General features: G+C 41.5%; 1 protein-coding gene across 1 annotated transcript in view; it reads left to right on the top strand.

Moving 5' to 3' along the window:
- The window catches only part of Gpr158 (G protein-coupled receptor 158), a 346,810-nt gene extending 324,796 nt beyond the window's left edge, over positions 1 to 22,014 (top strand). The window contains exons 8-11 of the mRNA XM_051151238.1: positions 9,991 to 10,129; positions 14,402 to 14,507; positions 18,686 to 18,832; positions 19,593 to 22,014. Of these exons, the coding sequence (XP_051007195.1) occupies positions 9,991 to 10,129; positions 14,402 to 14,507; positions 18,686 to 18,832; positions 19,593 to 21,065 (1,865 nt within the window). The 3' untranslated portion in view covers positions 21,066 to 22,014. The remainder of the gene's footprint in view (positions 1 to 9,990; positions 10,130 to 14,401; positions 14,508 to 18,685; positions 18,833 to 19,592) is intronic.
- Positions 22,015 to 23,287: the final 1,273 nt, after the last annotated feature.

Genomic DNA, 23,287 nt, shown 5'->3' with positions numbered 1-23,287 from the left:
AGGTTTCAGTTTTTGAAATGTGGTTTCCAATTTTAACCTGACATAAAAGCTAGTCCTAGTTTATACTTCACTAGAAACCTATTTATTAGTTTACCTTTTAGGCTGCCTTTTTGAGGACTGATCATGTGTTTCCAGAACAATTAAAGCAGTATTTTGTTCTTATTTATTACCCTTTCTGAATCACACTCTACTTCTTTGAGCAGCAGTCAAATTATGTAGTATCAAGAACATAAAGAAATAAAAGGCTGGAAACTGGGGAGATAGCTCAGAGGGCAACACACTGGTTGTGCATGCACAGGGGCCTAAGTTCCACCTTCAAAGTCCACATCAGAAAGGCAGGCATAGTGGTCCATGCTTGTAATCCCTGTTCTGAGAAAGCGCAGATGGGGGAATCCCTGGGGCTCATTGGCTTGCAGCCTAGCCTCCTTGGCAAGTTCCTTGCCAATGAGAAATAGGGTGCATATTGGAAAAATATCCAGTAACACAAATGCATGCAAACATACATGAAAACCAACACACACACACATCTGCATACATACCCACATGAATGCGCACATATGCATACACACACACACATACACACACACACACACACACACACACACACACACACACACTGGAAGATACTACATTGGAACAGGACTTGGAAAAATAGTTAAGACAACAATGATGGCCACCATTTCTTCTAAGACATTTCAGCTCTTCTGAGCTTTTGTTGCACAACAAACTACATACAACATTGTGTTGAGGTGAAAAGGAAAAGCCAGCTGTGGTGGCTCACCCGTGCTACCCCAGCACTTTGGAGGCTGAGGCAGGAGGACCTCAAGTTCCAGGTCAGTGAAGGTGACATTGTGCATCAGCTGGACTGTGTAGGAAGACTAGATCTCAAAATGAAAAAGGGAGGTGAGGAGTATCTTTTGGTTCCGTTACTATTAGACCTGGAGAGAGGCAATACATACGGTGAGAGGCCATCATGGGGAGAAGTAACTCACCTCATTGCAGCTAGGAAGCAAAGAGGGCAAGGTCCCATGATGCCCTTCTCCAGGGCTTATCCCTAATGAGCAAATCACCCCACCCCAAGCCCAGTTCTTACAGGTTCCACTACCTCCCATAGTCCCATGAGCTAAGGACAAAGCCTTTAACACATAAGTACATCCCAGAATAACAATGCCTAAGTAAAGCACATGGTGTTGGAAATAGAACCTTCTGAAAGGTGCAGCTCACTGTACTCATCCCAATACTGTGCCCTGAAAGTCTCTCTCAACTCATTCTATCTCATCATGGCTCCAATGTCTCAGGATTCTCTTAGGGCTTTGCTGCCTCCTGTGAATCTCTGAAATTTGTAAATGTATATGCCAAAATGGGGGGGGGTCACTTTATTTATTTACATATTTATTTTACTGGAATTGCAAGGATGGTGTAGAAAAAATTGATGCACGTTCTAGAGATATGAGAAGGGCAGCAATAAGTTAAAGTCAGTGCAAAAGTACTCAGAGAGCTGCCTGGAAATGGTTGGGTGGGAAAGAGAACTAAGTGAGATCATTACATGGCTTAGCTATATTGCCTGTCACTGTTGGTGCAGATAGCCACATCATTGGTCAGTGTGGATAGCTATATAGACTGTTAGTGTTGGTGTGGATAGCCCTATAGACTTTGTTAGTGTTGGCATAGATGGCCATATATTCTGTTAGTGTTGGTAGAGATGGCCAGATAGACTGTTAGTGTTGGTAGAGATGGCCATATTGACTATTAATAATGGTGTGACTAGCCATATAGGCTGTGAGTGTCAGTAGCCATATAGACTGTTAGTGTTGGCATGGATAGCCATATTCTTTCTTATCACTTTCATCACGATTTTGGACCCAATGTCAGAAATCGACATTCAGAAATTCTCCTCCAGACTCCTTCAAGAGTCACTCTTATATTAGTAAATCTTTCACAAGCATAGTAAATATGACACATTCATTTAGCACAATGCCTGACATATTCAACAGGTGAAGGCTATGAAATCAGATCAATGAAGGGCACAAAATGTCCTTCTGAGTAGAACTCCAGTCACCACAATCTGTTCAGCTCTACTGAACATAGCATTTTTTAACATACACGTGATTGTTGCTTGATAGATTCATCTTGAGTGCTCTGTCTATTACTCTGTTAATAACAGAGCAAGAGGAAACTGAGGCCTGGAATATAATTTAGAGAGCACTGTCTAGCAGCCAAGGGCTCAAACCTGCGGCTCACTGGGTACAAGAGGAGGGATAGGGTTACTACAGGCAAATCCTACAGTTTTGCCAAGGCATGCAGTTCCTTGCTTTCAGACTAGTGAAACATTCCAGCTTCTTTGGCCCAACTGTGAAACGTGTTGTAATATGTACCTGCTTCTGGATGCTTCTCTTAATAAAGCTTAATAAACCCAGGATAAGGCCATCAGAATATTAGCAGCTCATGCTGCAGCACTATGTGGCAGACACAGACAAGCCGAAAGTCTTCCTTACTGAAAGGTCATATGTAGCCACTGCTAACTTTAAAATTCTGTCAGAACAGACATATTCATTCCGTAACTCATGTGACCTCATATTTTCATCAGAGGAAGAGCAAACAAGTGGCCAAAATATAAATCTCATGTGCTTGGAAAACCTTATAAATATGCAATTTCAGATAATCTCAAGAATTTCTTTTCATTTCATGAGTATGAGTGTGGTGTGTATGTGGGAGGGGTGTGTGTGTTTGTTTGTGTGTGTGTGTGTGTGTGTGTGTGTGTTTACATGTGTAAGGGCACACATATGTGTGCATACTTGTAGAGGCCCAAGGCTGATGTTCAGAATCTCTCTAGAGTGTTTCCATTTAATTTGCTGAGGCAGGGCCTCTCAGAAGAACACAGAGCCAGCCTGCTCCAGTGATGGCTGTCTCTTGTCTGCCTTCATTTTGAGGCTGAAAGTACACCTACCAGACACTTAAGTTTGTTCTGAGGATTGGAAAACCTGCCCTCTTGCTTGTGTGGTAAGTGTTTTAACCAAATGGGGCATCTCCACAGCCTTAATCTCAAGAGTGACTCATACAGTTTGATTGTATACTTCATGATGACCTCCGCGCTGTCCACTCTGGGTTCCCCCTGGTAGAGTCATAAACAGCTTCTACTTTGATCATAACTGATTCTATGTGAACAGGATTTCAAGAGGAAAGAAGGCATTAAAGGAAACACCTGGGAAACAAAACCTGGATGTTTTATTAATTATGTATTTATTTTTCCTATTTGAAATTACTTGATGTAGCCAACAGCGGTAGCGTGTTGTTAACACAGATGCCTCACCAGCCAGGGAAGAGCTACCACAGCATGAATGGTGTTTGTACTTTGAAGCTGTTCTCCTTTTAGCCTTGGTGGGAGGTTTTCAGATCACAGAGCAGGGATATCTTCAGTGTCACAGGGCTGATATGAATTCTTCTCTGCTTTCTGTAGCCTTTTGAAAAGGCAACTTGAAATAATTCCATTCTTGTCTGTTAACTCCAAAGAACAATGATATTTAGATACTGTTATTCCTTATAGATTGAGAATAAAACACATTGATTTTGTTTAAACCATATTTGGGTCTACATGTAAAGGCAATTCCTTTTTTAACTACACTTCTTCCTCCTGCGGATATCATTTAACGCAAGAAACTATTTTTGAAAGCAGAAGCCCAAGACATATTTCAACTCCCACGTAATATCTACAGAATCTGGTAACATCTGCATATTTTTTCTAATTGCAGTGTTAGCCTGAAGTTAATTATATGAAACTGATTTTTTTTTTTTGCCTAAGCACAACTTTTATATATCACATTTAGCTTAATTGGTACTTTGAATAATAAATTGTTTTTCAGTGAGAGTGTATTGTTTGATATTGCTAATGAAATGATTTTAATGTTTAGCTTGGCTATTGTGAAGAATCCCAATTTTGTCTTGTGTTTTTAAATGTGATTCTCCACAGTAGAATTCTAATTAAACTGATGACTACCTTTAAAATCTTCAGTATGGTGATATATAAAAACAGGGCAGTGAGTGTCAGCAAATACTTTTATCAGGCAATGCATGTATATCTTTCAACTGTAGCAGAGGGTTTGTCTGTGTGCTGCAGTTTAGTAAGTATTTACACATCTCTCACTCCTCTGTCCTAAGTACAATAGTATGCATGTTGACAGAGGTCACCTTTATTAACAACGATGCTATCTGGTTTCCAGATAATTTACAGGCCTGTTTAAAAAAAAAAAGTGAGGCAAAATAAAATTCAACAGAGATTTCCTGAGCAAAGAAGATTCATGGATCAGGGGACGTCACAAAGAAAGGAGGTCATGGGACTCCCTAGAGAAATCAGCACAGAAATGTTATGGACAGACAAAGAGGAGGAAGAAGAAGAGGAGGAAGAAGGGGGAGGAGGAGAGGGAGTAAGAGGGAGAATCAAACAAACAAAAACAAAACCCTCTCTCATGGCTATACCGGATGCCTGCCTTATTGGCAGAGGGTCCAGAGGGAGGGCCCATATCACAGTCCAGTGCTCTAGTTGGTAGGACATTGATAGATTGAAGGTAGATTGAAAATTCATCAGTTGTAGGAGTGCCTCCGAGTTTTGGTTTGCCTCTGCTAGGGTGTGTAAGCAAACAGAATAAAGAGTGGTACACCAGGAGCTCCAGCAGAGACGTCCTGCTTATTTGCTTCAACAGAACCAGCAGCAATATTGTTAGACGAGTGGCAGGTAACAGAACATTACATCTCTAATGAAGTTGATAATAGCATTTAGAGTCATCCAGTTCAACAAACACTACTGAATCTCATGTGTGTGTGGTCTCCATACTGGTGCTGTCAGTGGCGAGGGGGAGGAAGGAACGTAGGAAGACATTAGCTGTGCCTGGTGGAATGGGCCTGAACCTCCCAGCTGCTTAGGACTCTGAGGTGAGAGGATTGCAAGTTTAAAGTGTGCCTAGGTTACAAAGGGAATCAAAGCTAGCATGCAAAACTTAATGAGACCTTGTATCAAAATAGAAAACGAAAGAAGAGGGTTGGAGACGTGGGTTCAAGGTAGACTGCTTTCAGCATACATTTGGCACTCCAGGGTTCATCTCTAGAACTGGGAGATGGACAGTTACTTTCCCTAGAGTTAAGTTTGGGAAGGCTGGAGAAGAACGTTCACTGACAATTCCATGAACAATTTTTCTCCCAGTTATGAATTGTGTGATATGAGTCTCTATATTAAGATTACAAAGTAGTACCCATATTTGTCACCTTGCACAAAACTCAAATCCAAGTGGATTAAAGACCTCAACATAAAACCAGAGACATTAAGTCACTTAGAAGAAAAAGTGGGGAAGAGCCTGGAACATATTGGCACAGGAGACAACTTCCTGAACAGAACACCAACAGCCCAGGCCTTAATGTCAACCATTAATAAATGGGACCTCATGAGGCTGAGAAGCTTCTGTAAGGCAGGAGACACTGTCAAGAGAACAAAGCGACAGCCTACAGACTGGGAAAAGATCTTCACCAACTCTACATCTGACAAAGGTCTAATATCCAAAATATATAAAGAACTGAAGAAATTAAACACCACCAAACCAAATAACCCAATTGAGAAATTGGGCTTGGAACTAAACAGAGAATTCTCAACAGAGGAATATCAAATGGCTGAGAAACACTTAAAGAAATGCTCAACCTCCTTAGTCATCAGGGAAATGCAAATCAAAACAACTCTGAGATTCCATCTTATACCCATCAGAATGGCTAAGATCAAAAATTCAAGTGACACCACATGCTGGAGAGGATGTGGGGAGAGAGGAACACTCCTTCATTGCTGGTGGGAATGCAAACTAGTACAGCCACTTTGGAAATCTATCTGGTGCTATCACAGAAAAATGGGAATAGGGCTTCCTCAAGACCCAGTTATTCCACTCCTTGGAATGTACCCAGAAGATGCTCCAGCACACAACAAGAAAATTTGCTCAACCATGTTCATAGCAGCCTTATTCATAATAGCCAGAACATGGAAACAGCCTAAGTGTCCATCAGTAGAAGAATGGATAAAGAAACTGTGGTACATATACACTATGGAATACTACTCAACTATTAAAAACAAGGAATTCCCGAAATTTGTGGACGAATGGATTGAGCTAGAAATGATCATAATGAGTGAGTTAATGCAGAAGCAGAAAGACTCAAACGGTATATACTCACTTATATCTGCATACTAGCCCAAGGGGCATGTCCCATGAAAGCCTTCACTTACCAGGAAACTGGGACAGAGGGGAGGACATCCTATTGGGACTCTAGATGAGAGAAGCATGGGAGAATAGCAAAGTAGAAGGATCCAGAGGGTCCTAGAAACCTACAAGTAGAACATTATGATAGGCAGATTTGGGCCCAGGGGTCCCGCTCAAACTAAGGCACTAGCTAAGGACAATACAGGTGGTAAACTTTAAACCCCTACCCAGATCTAGCCAATGGTCAGAACATTCTCCACAGTTGAGTGGAGAGTGGGATATGACTTTCTCACGTACTCTGGTGCCTCACATTTGACCATGTCCCCTGGAGGGGGAGACCTGGTGGCACTCAGAGGAAAGACAGCAGGTTACCAAGAAGAGACTTGATACCCTATGAGCATATACAGGGGGAGATAATCCCCCTCAGGAACAGTCATAGGGGAGGGGAATAATGGAAAAATGGGAGGGAGGGAAGAATGGGAGGATACAAGGGATGGAATAACCATTGACATGTAACAAGAATAAATTAAATAAAAAAATTTAAAAAAAGATTATAAAGTATTAATGGAAAGAAAATATAATGTAATTTAAGGAGGTTTACTGATAGGAGTGGGACTGGACCTGGAAATTTTTAACATATTTAAGATTTTTAAGTGGGAAAGCAAGTGACTGTAGGATGTCCATACCCAAATGAGTCATCAATAGCACAATTTCTACACTAAAGGCTCAGGAGCATCATGAACAGCAGGCAGGAAGATGTTCCCAGCCAGAGGACCAATATACCTGCTGTGAGAGAGTGTCTGGTATTACACCAATGAGCAGTCAGCATGAACATCAGGGTGAGTCTCCTGATAGGCTCCTGAGTGGTTAGCCTTACACACATCTAACACATGGACAGGTCTAATTGGGCGTATACCCACATATAAGCATAACAAAAATTGTAGAAGAAAAAGTCATGATTTTGAGGGGGACATGGGATAAGTTAGAGGTGGTGAAACAGGAAGGTGAAACATAAACATAGTGTAGTCTTTTAGAAATTCTCAAAAATATTAAATTTAGTTTTTGCAAAAAAAAAAAAAGGAGTTGGAATTAGGATTAAGAGGAAAGTATCAATGGTATCAATAATGTGAATGAGGACTCAGAAGGAGTCTTGGTTGCAAATTTACATTTATTTCTTTATTTTGTTCACATACTGTCATATGTGTACATGTGCACATACCCCTGCACAGATGTGGAGGTCAGAAGAGGAGTTACAGGAGTCACCTCTCTCCTTCCACTTTGTAGGTTTGAACCCAGGGATTGAAAACATATAACCAGGCTTTGTGAAAAACCAATGAGTCCTTTTACTAGATCCAAGAGCAATCTCAATACTATTCAGAGGACCAAGGGACAGTGGGTCTTCTCAGAGAGCTTATGCTAGGACCACAATGGAGAGGACACTGGTTATATACTACGAGGTCATGGTATGGAGAGCTGTGAGTGCCAGAAGGAAGAATTTAAAATATAATGACCCACTCAAGATTCCTGAATGGAGATGTAACTGATGCCTATTAAACAAATGGCTGTTCAGAACCAGACAAGAAATTAGAGTCAGAAATGTAAGTCGACAAAATAGAAGACCTCGAGGTAGTGTGGGTCCCTAACGTGAAAGTTAGAACACTTGAAATCAAGAACATGTTTTCCCATCAGGAGCACCCTTGGATCTCCTTTGGGGGCCAGGAGTAACATCTGGTGTTTCAAAGACTTGAATAAATCTTTACTTAGAAATGTGAGTGGGTTAACCCAAAATCATTGGCAGAGATTTACGTACATTCTGGTTTGATCAAAAGGGAGTTTCAGAATGACTTGCCTGCCACTGTCATGGTGAGTGAATTTACACAGGGTAGATGGGTTCAACAAGCAGGCAGATATAGAGGCTCAGGCAACAAGCACTGATAGCTATGGATGCACATGAATGCTTACAATGTACGATGTAAGGGACTCCTAGATTGCAAAAATGGTGACAAAGGTCATGTAGTGCTATTAAAGTTGTGAAAGGAAATGGCCTATAGAGATGTCTCCTTTCCTGGCCTACATCTAGTAATGGTTTGGGATGATGTTCACACACTTAGCCAGCAGCCAACAAGCTAAATAATTTGTATTTACCTTAAATCTCATTGAGGGTTTGCAGTGAAGTTATTTTCTTTCTTTGGCTTTTTTCCATGTCAGGGTTTTAAGCATAGCTCCTGGCAGATTGGCTTATTTAAAGGATTTCCAGTAATCGGAGTACTGTCTAATGTTTAAATTCTGCTAAAAATAAGCTGAAATGTTGGCAGGGAGAGAAAAGCTTAGTTTGTGGATGGACAATCAGTGCTTTGAATAGATATTAGCATTTCAGGTGCAAGGTTACATCTGGGACCTAGCCTGCAGGGTGTCTCCACATGATAGCTATTGCTCTTAGCAGTTAGATGCTGTTTTCCAGTAGGGTCATGTTACTAAGAGAGATGGAGTAAGTTAGTCAAGGTGGCTTCAAATTTCAGTGCTCAAACAGGCTAGGGTGTCAGGTGCCTGTAATCCCTGGATTCAGGATATTTGGACTGGAGGCAAGAGCCTGTATCCAAAAGAGGAGGAGGAGGAGGAAGAAAAAGAAGAAGAAAGAAGGAGGAGGAGGAGGAGGAAGAAGGAGGAGGAGGAAGAGGAGGAAAGGGAAAGGTGGACAAGGAGGAGGTGGAGGAGGTGGAGGAGGTGGAGGAGGAAGAAGAAGGAGGAGGAGGAGGACGCGGAGGAGGAGGAAAGGGAAAGGTGGACGAGGAGGAGGTGGAGGAGGTGGTGGAGGAGGTGGAGGAGGTGGAGGAGGTGGAGGAAGAGGACGAGGAGGATGAGGAGGAGGTGGTGGAGGAGGTGGAGGAGGAGGCGACAGTAGCAACAAATAGTTTGAAAAACTGATAGACAAGAATCTTAGTATCAACAAAGAGTTGAGTTGTATCAGAAACCATGTAAGTGCGTTTTGTTTGCCAGCTCATCTAGTTAGTCAACAATCCCTTGAGTGTGCACCTTTATGAGTCTCTTTTTCCAGATGGAGAAATGGTGGCTTCAGAGGGTCAGCACATGGCCTGGGGCTATGCTGAGTTAGGGAAGAGAGCCAGGCTCAGATGTAGACTCTTAGCTGTTACATCATGCCTGTCCCTCCTGGTGACAAAAAGTCCAACAAGGTGACTGCACATTTTTATATGACTCTTTCCATACTCTACCCACAGAAGATAACATTTCTGTCATGTGTGAAGAAACAATGTTTCATTTGTAAAATGTGCTGATGAGTGTTTAGCAACCCATGCTGGCACGTTTCTAGCAGTGGCTATTTTTACTTCCTGAACTGGACTTGGTGCAGCTGGAACTTCCGTTACCAGAAGCCATTGTAGGCTCCTTGTACTTTGTTAGGACCCAGGCTCTCTAAATGCCATAAGCTTGGCTTAGGAATGGGGAGAATCATTCCACAGTCGTAGGGAATAAAAGCCATATATTAACAAAACAATGAGAGTACCAATTGTTTTATAAACAATGTCAACAGCAGAGGAGGAGACTTTTGAAAAGTATGTACACTGACTAAAATTTTAAAAATTAAATAAATGTCATCCAAGTTAAATGTTTGTGTCTTTATGTGAATAGAACTTTGCAATAATCTAAGATCATTTTTCTATAGTAAAGGATATGATGAAGAAGTTAAATTTTCTATCTTTTTAAGCTAGGAAACTAACGAGGAGTTGTCTGTTTGCTCCCCTCACAGCTGAATTTTTATTCCTTCTGTGGGGCGTTTATCTCTGCTATGCAGTGCGGACAGTCCCTTCAGCATTCCACGAGCCACGCTACATGGCTGTCGCAGTTCACAATGAGCTCATTATCACAGCTATATTCCATACAATTAGGTGAGTGAATCTTGGAGGCAGTACACTGGCACACTGTTGTATTTGTGGGGTGCGTTGCAATTTAAGCAGTAAAGCTGGAAAAGATGAGTGGTGGAAATATTTAAGGATAACGGTGATGAAAAGCCCGGCTGTTGCAGAAATGGCAGATGAGTCTCGTCACCCTCAGTGCCTTCAGGTGGGTCGTCTTCTTCTAACTCCATTTATTTTGAGGATTCGTTCTATGTTAGTATAATATGTAGACCCACTTACGAGACACCGTGGGATATTGTTATATGCTGTACCAAGATACTAAGATGTAAAACAGCATACACGCACATGCACACACACATGCACACGCACACACATGCACATACATGCACACACATGCACACAACACACAGACATACATGTGATGAAGTAGCTATAGGTAACTCAGGTCTTTTATTCACAGTTAATATGTTAGTCTATACTTCCAAACTCTTGGCACTCAGACAACTCATGTGCGGCTCTACTAAATTCCTGTTCAGTGTGATGACTGGGTTGCTGTGTCCATGGCTTCCTGGCATCCTCCTGTTTCAGGTCTGATCTCTGAGCCTTGAATTTATCAATGAGCCACTGGTCTGTGGTTGTCTCATGTACCTCTACTGCAACGGAGTAGGAAGGAGAAGAGTGGCTCCATGAAACGGTGTGCATTTGACCTTCGAGGCCTTTCCCATGCATCACAGTAGGAAGTGAAAGGAAAATCTCAGGGCCCAGATAGCAAAAGGAATCCTAGCCTTTCGCTGACAACATAGAAGTGTCACCCAATTGCTGGGAAAATACTGAAAATGGGATACACTTAGGACTGTAATTAGAAATGTTGAGAGTCTTTGCCCTGATGACAGGGTTAGGGTTCATTCTCCTAGCAGTAATCAGACTTCTCTGGAGTTAGAGAAAAACAGGAGGCTGGGGAATGTGCAGAACTTTCTCTCATTTAATCAAAACTCAGAAAAATACTATGCCAGAGAGAAGTTGTCACTCCAGGTAACTGCAATGCTTAAACTTTTAAACAAAAAAGTAGGTATCTGCTGTACGGTAACCCTGGAAACCATATCCGGTCAGGAGTCAGGGGAACTGGCCCAGCTTTCTCTTGCTGCAGCTCAAGAGATGGAGAAATAAAAGATGAGAAGAAAGCAGAAGGTGTAGGGAAGCCGAGGAGAACAGAGTGTGAGATTGAAAGTAAGAAACTGAGAGAGATTTCTTTAAGTCCACTGGTATTAGAGCTGAGAGGGAGTGCCCTGGGCCCAGAATGTGGGGCACAACAGAGCAGAAGACCGTGTCATGGTCCCATGGGATGAAGCTGAAGATTACCTTCCAAGAGATGCCACCTTCTGTCACTAGTGTAAATGTTAAGACTTAACAAGTGTGCTTCTCTGTAACCTGCTGCAAGGCACGTGTTTGACTCACAAGCCACACAAGAGTTAAAATGCTCCTTGTAGGTGATTTACCAGGCCCTGCTGTTATCACAGTGGGACTAAGGAGTGGAAAGGTTTTGTTTTGCCTCACAATAAGCTGTCAGCTTTCATAGAAACAAATTGCTCAAATTTAAAAAGCTCACGGAAGTTGTCTAAATGTACCTATCTTCTTTCCATGTTCTCTAGTTTTCCCACTAAATATGTTTTTTAATGGATTTGGGAGTGTAAACCAGCCCAGGCAATCAACAGACAACTAAACTGTTTCTTAGGTACAATTTCAAAGCTATTGTAGGACTAAGATGGCATATAGTCACTATGAAAATTATAAAACAGTTAAAAAGTTCATTCATACTTCATGAAGGTAAGCACAGTTAACACAGTAGAACACCATCACTCTAGGTATTTTTATGTATTATGTGTGTATGTTTGAGTCATTATAAATTTTGAAACCCATATGTCCAGAAAGGACAAATGAATGAAATTGTAGTTTCACACAGTAGATCTATAGAAAACTGATTTAGAGATGAGGTAAAAGAAAGTAACAGAAATAATATTTAAAAATTAAGTATTTCCAAGACCTTGCTACATGTGGAACCAATAATTATGATCCTTATAAAATCCCAGGAAGAGAAGCAATAACAATGATTTTTAATCAACAAGATTGATTATAGTCTTTTTTTTTATTTTTCCTTGAATAAAATACTGTTGGCTCAGGTTCTGGTCTTAGGAGAGGCTGCTATCAGTATGACATATGCGTTCTTGTTCATCCTCTTCAAACGAAGCTTCCTGTTTGTTTATATAATGCATGTGTATGAAAAGTGATCATGCACATATGTACTTTCATCCTTACAGCATTGGGAGATTACACAAAAGTAAACCAATATCAAAGAACTAAGTCTGGGGCCTGGAGAGGTGGCTAAGAGGTTAAGAGCACTGACTGCTCTTCCAGAAGACCCAGGTTCAATTCCTAGTACCCACAGGATAGTTCACAACTCTCTGTAACTCCCTGATCTGACACCCAAGACAGACATACAGGCAAAACACCAGTGCTGGAAAGGTGAATGTGCAGAGGGCCATCTTCCATTCTGTCCTAGTCCTTTACTGACTTTTAGAGCCGGCACAAAGCAACCCTTTAGGACTCTACAAGGTTTTTTTGGTTTGCTTTATTTTTAAACACAATTTTCAAATACCGCTATGCTCCTGGATTTTAGATCTATTTTTGCAAAGCTGAAATACCATTTTAAAATTGAAGCTTTAAAACGGCTACAAAATAGCTTGTCTCAAGATATTTCCAGCCAGAACTACAACCTGGCAGTAATTTAAGGCTGATTAAATTGAAAGTAATTAGTGTCAGCATTATTTCAAAGGAATTCTTTGGAAAGCCATGATTTTTTTTTTTTTTCTTAAAGTGTATGGAATTGGCCCTCCTTCTAGATACAGAATGCAACTTGCTAAGCAGAGAACATACTTGTGTTGGTCAATGAGCCAGAATTTCCCCCACCAGAGGGTGTACCCTTGGTGACATTTTTTGCTTTAAATATTATTAATATTAATTTACTTAATTGTCATTACAACACAAATTTCAAAGTTGTCATGAATGTGGTACACTGCTGATTTAAAAATTAGCTTAGTCACTTTTAGCCATTAATATGTCTGTTTTGGATTCATAATGTGAATCCTTGGGAAGTGATGGCTCAGTAGTTAAGAGCAGTTGCTGCTCCTCCTGAGGAGCAGGGTTTGTTCCCAGCACCCTCACTAACCAGTTCACAACTGCCTATAATTCCAGCTCTAGGGAAATTCAAAACACTCCTCTGGCCTCCACAGGCTCCTACACACAAATAAACATAGATAATAATAAAATAAATCTTAATAATATGAAATTTATTAGTATGTTAACTTTTCAAATTTTATGCTATATGCCATTGAAACAAAGTTCTAATTCTCCAGTTTCTAAAGCAGTAAAATAGCATATTGAGCATTTGGGAATAAACAGTGTTTGCGTAAAATTAAAAGGAGGATTATAATTATAGTAAGACCTTTATAAGAACAGACCCTGGTTTGGGCACAGGGCTGAGTCCTTTTAAGCGGAGCTCTGTTTGCATGTGCACCCGCACGATGACACACTAGCTTCAAGAAGGGCTTTATAAAACCCTCACTGGAGACTATTCTAAATGTTATATTGTAAATTATTTAAGACAATTTGATGAGTTTTGAACACAATAAAGCTTTATTTGAAATGATTCCTCTTACTGGGTGTGCTGCTCAGAGGTAACAAGTATTTATACAGTGCTGAAGAGCTTGACCCCCCAACAGCACAATAAAAGAATGAAAATAAAATAAGGGAGCCTCTCAGAAATATTCACTCATCTATTGCATTGCTTCACCATTTAAGGTTTTGAGAATATTTACAAAGACAAATAAGTAAATGATTAATTACTACTTTCCCTCCTTCATTTCAATTAATGTTTTTTAAAATAAAGAATGTTATAGGATGTATTCAGATGCGACTTGCACCTAATTTGCCTGAACTACCAGTATTTAGCATCCATTTTGAACCCATGTGCATTCTTAACTTTGGAAAAACAGCATGTATATGTGAATCATATTAATATATGTCAACATAAAAGTATTAGCACGATCTGTGTGTAGGTGCAACCTTAAATAATAACTTTAAAGTCCTGCCAACCTAACGATTACTTACACCTTCATTTCTGCGGTGAAAAGATATGCTATAGATATGCTTTTTCTAAATTCAGTAAGAGGAACTATTTCGAAGCATGCTATCCTTTGAAGCAGAAATCTCTCCCTTGACTGCTAACATGAAGGACTCTCCTTTCAGGTTTGTGCTCGCCTCGCGACTTCAGCCCGACTGGATGCTGATGCTGCACTTTGCACACACTCACTTGACTGTGACTGTCACCATTGGGCTGCTTTTGATTCCAAAGGTACTCTTCTAGCGTCTCGTTTGCTCTTGCCAGGCAACTGTCTGAAGGCTCATGGAGTTATTACTTCTTAGAGTAGCTGCCGCTATGGAAAAGGGGAATGTGGAGGTCGGCTTGGTGCTCCAAGGGTCGTTTTTAACATCCCTCCTCACGAAAGTGAACGTAGGTTTTCTTTGCTAATTTATTAAACATCTTAAATAAAATTTAAGTATCTTAATTTATACCAGAATCCATTATCTCTTTTAGTCCCTTTCCAAATATTTTTATTTCTACTTAGCTCTTAATCTTTATAACGTATCCAAAATCACCCTTGCTGACACTGACAGGAGCAGCAATGTTTTTTAAAGAGCTTTCGTGCCAAGAACCTCTACGCTCACCTTCAGAGGGATCTTGAGTTTTTGTGTGAATAGAAATGAGTGAATGTGCTATTATGTCTAGAGGAACCTGCAGAGTGCTATATTCTGGTTAAGACTTGCCTAGCCTTTAAAAGGAGGTGGAGAAAAGACCTCAGGATCCAGAATATGTAGATTTTACAACATTCTTTACCATTAACTGGCTGTGTAGTGTAATATCAGCCAAGGTTCATCTGAGTTTCCATTTCCTCAGAAGTGGAAGTTCTCAGGATAAAATAAGATGACATTGGAGTTTGAGATAAAAGGAGATTATACAAGCTCTAGCATTGTAATAATTATCACTACCATTTTGTTGTAGATAGAGAAACATGGTTTTGTAGCTAAAGCCAGAGTGCTGGCTTCCTGTCCTTCACCCCTGGCTTCATCTCACCTCTTTAAAACTCCTTAAAACTTTGAAGTACAGATTATGTATCTATTAGATCGATGAATATTCAGACTGTTCCTTGAACAAATTGTTTCTGATCTACAAAGAGAGCTGAAATCTATGGCTACCTTATACACGAATGTTCACAGCACCATTATTCCTAACAGTCTCGATGTTTACTAGCTGATAAGTGTATAAGTAAAATATGGTATATTTTATAATGGAATATTATTTATCAATAAAAATGAATTTAATGCAAACTTGGGAAATATCAGTCAGTAAAGTACTTGCCATACAACCATGAAAGCCAATGTTAAACCCCCAGAATCCATGTTTTAAAAAACTCAACAGATGTAATAGTACTTAGTCTTAATTACAAAAGCCAGGTGTAGTGGTACATAATCACAATCCCCAAGCCCATGTGTAGTGGTAGATACATAGTCATAACCCCAAAAGCCAGGTGTAGCAATAGGCACATAGTTGTAACCCCAAAAGCCAGGTGTAGCAATAGGCACATAGTTGTAACCCCAAAAGCCAGGTGTAGCAATAGGCACATAGTTGTAACCCCAAAAGCCAGGTGTAGTGGTAATATAGTCATATCCCAGTGCTAAGGAGTCAGACACAGGTGGGTTCCTGGTGCGTGCAAACTGGTCACCACAACCTGCTAGGGCAGTTCCAAGCAAGTGAGAAACCCTGTCTCAAAAAATAAGGTGCACAACATGCCTCTAGCCTCCACATCCAAAGACACACACACACACACACACACACACACACACAGAGAGAGAGAGAGAGAGAGAGAGAGAGAGAGAGAGAGAGAGAGAGAGAGACAAGAGAGAGGGAAACACACTCATGTGTACACATGTATGCCTCCCACATTAATACACAAATACATATATATGCACACACATACATGAACACATATCCATGTACATATATATACTCCCCCACATCAACACACAAATATGTATATATGCATTCACAAGTGACATGCATGGGTATGCTACAGCCTATGCCAGGTAAGACGCCAAGCTCTGAGGGCTGCCATGCGTTACACGAATCCGTCTGTGTGGAAAATCCAGACTGACAAACCTGACAAGACAAGGAGACTAGTGGTTTGTACCACACAGAAAGGGGATACTAGACATGATTGTGTCAGGGGTTCCAGGCTTCTTTTTGAGGTGGTGAAAATATTCTGAGATTCAACAGTGCCAATGGCTGCACAACCTTGTGACACACTAACACAACCTTAAAGATAACCAAGCATTATTGAGGGATTTCTCTAGGCACTTAGAATAAGTACAACACAGAGATAAAAGAGTGTGTTCTAACAACAGTATTTAGGAGTGGCGGGGGGGGGGGGTGAAGAAATAAGTAAGATAAATATTTAAACTAGTATTTTAGATAAAGTCTTAAGGAAAAATGATCAATCAGGAAATGTACATTATCTGACAAATACCTGTTTGTGTTTGGTTTTTGTCGTGGCTGAAGATCAAGCCGAGGCCCCCCGAGAATGCCAAACACAGACTCTACCATGTGGTTACAGTCCTACCTCCTGGCTTTTTCTTAAATTTATAATCATGTCAAAGATTTTGGTTGAGAACAATTCTGTTGATGTAAATGCCCCTCAGGTGGTATAACCAGCACCTTGTGAATTTCTACCATATTTATCACTCATATCTCTAAATCCATGGAATGTGTGGGTCTCACAGGAAATGATGAAAAGCAAGCTTTTGTCACCATGGCTTTTCAGTAAGTTTTAATTACAAAACACAGATTGTGGTTAAATGGAAAATTGCTGTTCCCCATGTTACTGCATACACATATTTAATTGGGGTTCTAGTTCTGTGCCTGTTGCTGAAATAAAACATCCTGAGGGAAGAAGGGGTTTATTTGGCTTACAATTCCGAGCCACAGCCCACTGCAACTAGGGAGAGTTGAGGCAAGAACTTAAGTGGGTAGTCACATCACATCCATAGTCAAGAGCAAAGAAAACTGAATGCACCAATGCTACTTAGTTGCTTCATCTAGCATCCTTTCATCTTGTGTAGTTCAAGCCCCACTGCCTAAGGAATGGTGACACCCACCGTCGTAGGGCCTTTCCTACCTCAATTAGCAGCCGCACAGTCCCACACAGACATGCCAATGGATCAACCTGATAAAAACAGTTACTCAGCTGAAACTGTTTTCCCTGGGTGAATCTAAGCTGTGGCAAGTGGACATGACAAACTAACCGGCATAGTTGGCTAGGCTACCTGCTTCGTAAAATCCACCTTGCAAACCCACTGCATCGGGAACGTAATGGTCTATTAAATTGTAAGCACTAATGCACTCCGAAAATGACTCAAGATTCTGGTCCCAAGTCATACTCAACACACAGTGGTTGTGCACAGACCTGAGTTTCATTCTGCTTTTGTTTGCATGAATGTTTCCACTGTTGGTGACAGTTGTCTGAGATTGGTGGAGCTGTCTCAACAGAATCTATTAATTTTTAAAAGAAGCGTTTGAACTATTGATAAGCCGAGACAAGAGGCTCCATGTTCTCTAAATTGTTACCTCAGGTTTCAAAAAACAGTGTTGACATACTGGCTAAGGCATGGCTAGATCGTTCTTACTCTCTTTCCTGCCTTCAGTACCTCAAGAAAATGCAGACAAGCACACAAAAGTAAACAATGCCACATGGAAATAAACAAAGCTATGATAAGGGGGTTTATAAAAATGATATAGGAGAAATCTGTAATGTCAGTGAATTTTTCATTCTAATGTAAGTGCCGTCCAAGTGAGACATCTTGAAGCAAGCTACTGTGGTCTGCAGAGGTCCTGTGTCTTACTCAAGAGCTCACTAATGAGCAAGGTGTGCCTGGGATCACATAGCTTGTCCCCTAGGTTATAAAGATTGCTCTATCTAAAGCCACGTGCAGTAGCTGAAGACTCATATTCCGGTCTCTAGAGCTAATTATGTGCATAGATGAACAAACAGATCCTTACTGAAGTAGAAATGATTGTATTACATAATATATCAAAACACTTTTCACGCATATACAGGTATATTAAATTGTTTCTCCTAGGGAGACTTTCTTATGATTCTTTTACTTTTCTACTCATTTTCTAAAAGCAAATATATCATGGAAAATGAGTAAAGTCAATTAACCCTGGGATCCCAACAAAGAGACAGGGGTAAAGTTAGGAGTGAAGGAGTGAGCGGAGTGCATGTTGTTCCCCCGCCACCCCACAGCTTTAGCATGTATCAGGGAAAGCAAATCACACATAGAGCAGCAAATTATTGGTACATCTTGTGGCTGAATCCATCTTGATGATGAAATAAAGTTAGCACTAGCACCTCAGAAAATCATACGCTGTCTAGCAGCAGGTTGAAGGCGTCAGCTCACATTGAGTCTCTGTTGCAGTTTTCACATTCAAGCAATAATCCCCGTGACGACATTGCTACGGAGGCATATGAAGATGAGCTGGACATGGGTCGTTCTGGATCCTACCTGAACAGCAGCATCAATTCAGCCTGGAGTGAGCACAGCCTGGATCCAGAGGACATTAGGGTGAGGCCAGAGGCCAGAGGAACTTGAGTTCAATTTAGGCCACTGATACAGACAAGCATGTGTGGACTGAGGCATGCATGTACACTCATGTTTCTGTCTCTGTCTGAAAAAAAAAAAAAGAGGATGACTATGTGAGATTGAAGGCGCCACTGAGGTAGCACCTCATGTAGGGCCATGGTATCATTGTGCTGCACGGGCTGTCTCAGCCCTTACACTTACCTTGACTGCACTTCCCAATCTTGACTGGCGTTATTGACATGCCATGCTTTTTAGCAAGGTAAGACCACCCTGTGAGCAGAGAGACTGGCTTATTCAATATAATGTGTGAAAATGGACCACCCCCCTGAAGTAAGAAGTTGCTGTGGACTGCTGTTCTCAGGACTAGCCCACACCAGTCTTGACTGTATCAATGGCTACTGGGTGCTTCCAACTCTCCACAGGGGTACTGTTTCAGGAACAGGCAGGTTGCTGGGTTTTGTTGTAGTCTAGACTCAGTGTTGACCAGAAAAGTTGAAAATGCCAAATCTTTGCTTCATGAAGCAAAGGTAAAGCCTATGGATTCATGTCTTAAAGTTCAAAGTTTATATAAGAAAAAAATACCCACAAAATTATTAGAAAGTTACGAACAAGGAGAAATTGATGAATGCAGTCATTACTATTGTCTAAGAAAAGCCCAATCTTGTTTTTATAAACACCACGCCGGCGTTTTCTGTCTGAAACACTAAACCTGTGTCCTTTTGAATATCCTCTTTTCCGGCAGGATGAGTTGAAAAAACTCTATGCCCAGTTAGAAGTATACAAACGCAAGAAGATGATCACGAACAACCCTCACCTACAGAAAAAGCGGTGCTCCAAGAAGGGCTTAGGCCGGTCCATTATGAGGCGCATCACTGAGATCCCGGAGACAGTCAGCAGACAGTGCTCCAAAGAGGACAAGGAGGGCCCGGAGCACGGGGCGGCCAAGGGGACAGGCCTTGTCCGGAAGAACCCCACCGAGTCCTCAGGGAACGCGGGGAGACCCAAGGAAGAGTCCCTGAGAAACCGAGTCTTCTCCCTCAAGAAATCCCACAGCACGTACGACCACGTGAGAGACCAAACAGAAGACTCCCACAGCCTGCCCACGGAGAGCCAGGAGGAGGAGGCCACGGAAAATTCGACCTTGGAGTCACTGTCAAGTAAAAAACTGACACAGAAGCTGAAAGAAAACGGTGAGGCAGACTCCACAGAGTCAGTGCCTTTGGTGTGCAAGTCTGCCAGTGCTCACAACCTCAGCTCTGAGAAAAAGCCTGGGCACCCGCGCACGTCCGTGTTACAAAAGTCACTCAGTGTCATTGCAAGTGCCAAGGAGAAGACACTCGGACTGGCTGGGAAAACCCAGACGTTAGGTACGGAAGACCGAGCTAAGTCCCAGAAACCTCTGCCAAAAGATAGAGAGACAAACAGGAAGTACTCAAATTCAGATAGCACAGAGACTAAAGATTCTGGCCTCCCAAACTCCAGTCACTTGGAGGAGCTAAGAAAGCCTCAGAAATCTGGGATTATGAAACAGCAGAGGGTCAATCTCCCCACTGCCAATCCTGACCCGAGCCCCAGCACCACCCAGATAAAGGACAATTTTGACATCGGAGAAGTGTGCCCTTGGGAGGTTTATGACCTGACCTCTGGTCCTGTGCCTTCAGAACCAAAAGCTCAAAAACATGTATCAATCGCAGCTTCTGAAGTAGACCAAAACCCAGCTTCGTCCTTGAAGGACAAGCCCCGTCACAAGTCTAAGGCAGCTGAAGGGCCTCACCAAGCCAATCACAAGAGTGTAGACAAGACGGAGGTGTGCCCCTGGGAGAGCCACGGACAGTCGCTTTTGGAAGACGATCCCCGTCTGATTTCTCAGACTCCGATTCTCCCAGGGAGAGCCAGAGAGGAGAACGGAAGTGAGGTCTACACAACCAATATGTGTGCTGGGCAATATGAGGAACTGCCCCCCAAAGCCGTAGCATCAAAAGTAGAGACTGAAAATCTCAACCAAATGGGAGACCAGGAGAAACAGACAGCCTCTGTGAATATCATTCCTGGCTCCTGTAACTCAAGTAGTAACTCCCAGCGACCATTAACATCACGCGCTGAAGTGTGTCCCTGGGAGTTTGAGACCCTAGATCAACCAAATGCTGAAAGAAGTGTAGCTTTAGCCGCCTCCTCTGCTTTAAGTGCAAATAAGATAGCAGGACCTCAGAAATAGGAGGTCGGGGGACACTCTCAAAGGGTAGCGCCCGGAGAAGAAAAGGGGAAATCCCGAGTTTGATAGAAAAAAAAGTATAGATCTTGAAAATCAAAAATTACCAAGGGATCTTTGTTAGCCTGGGGAAATATGCCACATGGGGTGGTAAGGTGAAGGCATGGGCAGGAGAAGGCTAGAGGGCAGTTGGGCATCACCAGAGGGAAGTCTAACTCAGCCGTGAAAAGCCATTTGCAGAGCATCATGGGGGGAAAGCTTGGCATTTCCGCTTGTTTAAGGGGCAGTGTCCCCGTCAGCCTTTACCCAGGAGGTTAGATGGTTCTAAGAAAGATTAACCAGAAGGCACGGAAGATGAAGGCATGAATTTTAAGATGGGGAAATCTTAGATACGTGTGACTGTAATTCTAAGTAACCGACTGAAAAGACCTACTTTACCCATTTAACCTTGGTAGCACTGCTAACTTAACGCACCCCAGTACCTTTTATATAAACGATTGCTCTCATTTTCTTAAAATGTATGTTTCAGTACATCGTTGTGTCTCATACTCAAGCATTCCAGATTGTATAATTTTTGCAAATAACTTTGATATCATGTGACACAACACATTTATGCAATCTGCAGCTACTCAATTGTCATTACAACCTACCGAAAACCTACTATCAACTGTAGTTGATTCTTGGGGTACAGTAAGCTTTCTCTGGCTTAGGAAGCCATAACTGTTATAATGAAAACTTTCAGTTTGGGCTATGGTTTTATAAAGTGCAGTTGGATTTCCCATCATGCTTTGTTGTAATGTCCTACTTTTTTTTTTTAATATAAGTTGAGTTACTGATTGCGCACTTCCTTCAGGGACTCTGAAGCTTTATTAATCTTGGAGATCAAGTGGTCCCTGCCTAGTCGTATGTCTCAGTTAGTTAAGGACAACTTTTCCATTGTTTGTTGCAAGTCAGCGCTAGATTATCTCAATGCCTTGTTCTTTTGACCTCTTCCAGTATTTCATTTTAGCATTTCCTAACAAGAAGCCGAGTGAGGAAACTGTGCTGTGCGTTATTACCAACACAAGAGGGAAACTCTAGGAATGCTGTGAGAATGAGAGCATACTGCAGGTCCAGGAAACTGCCTTTCATGACAAAAACAGAAAGGTAGCTCCTAATAGCACTTTCAAGGGATTATTTTTATAATGAGAAAAATTAATGATAGCATCAAGATCATTGTATGGATATATTTTTATTATGCATACTGAAAAATATGATATTTTAAATTACCTTTAACTGTTTATTCTCATAAACTTTTATTGATTGCTTCACCTAGGTTTAGAACTTTCTGGGCTCAAATCCCAAAGAGATTTTATAACCTGATTTACTCAAGGCCCATCATGTGGTATGGGTTCGTCTTTCTCCCCAGTGACAGAACTTCCAAGTCTTGCAAAACTGTTATTGTAAGCTGCTTAGCTCAAAATGCAGGATACGATTTGCTCACGGCCTCCAAAGCATATCTCACAGCACTTGCTGCCTCCCATACTGATCTCCTAGTGTGAACATCCTGGGCTGCTGACTTAGCTCCGAGGACTGTGACCTTGAAATGAGATTCCAAAATCCAGTCACATTTTTTTTTTCAAAGACGAATCATTTCAAAACTACAGCCCAGGCTTGCTTTTTCTCCCACTGTAAACACCAAACAACCACTTATTGGCCAAGTCATTTCCAGCCAAAAGAACGGTTTTACATTTGGAAAGCAACAAGGAGAATTTGCAAGGAGGATGCAAGATGGGGAGAAGGAATCAAAAAGTAGATACAAGGTTGTTCTTATTCTCAGTGGAAGATAGAAGCAGAATTCTGTGTATCTATCATCAAACTTCTCTCAGTGTTTTTATTTTATTCAGGAGCAAGCAAGCACTTGAAGAGTTGGCAGAGCCCTGCATAAATTGCCCTTGCCCATTTGCTTGTTTCACGCATTACTCAGGTTGGTGGGGTAGATTTGGAGAGCTACAGACGTTTTATTTTTAACCTCTGCCTTCATTAATTTCTACCATCCCCCTTTCCAATCAAAGCCTATCTATTAAATGACTTTAGAGTACTATTTTTGAGGAGCATTTGTGAGCTTGGTTTAGAGTTTCTAGACCCACGTATTGGTTTCACTTGTGTCTGAGATCTGTTAGCACTTGATTCACCTCTGAGAATTAAGCAGGCAACTGTCACTGACTCTTATTGCACTCCAGGATGAT

Source organism: Acomys russatus, chromosome 9, assembly GCF_903995435.1.
Source record: "Acomys russatus chromosome 9, mAcoRus1.1, whole genome shotgun sequence".
Lineage (NCBI taxonomy): Eukaryota > Metazoa > Chordata > Mammalia > Rodentia > Muridae > Acomys > Acomys russatus.
The sequence above is the reverse complement of the archived record's forward strand: the minus strand, read 5'-3'. Positions and strand labels throughout refer to the sequence as shown.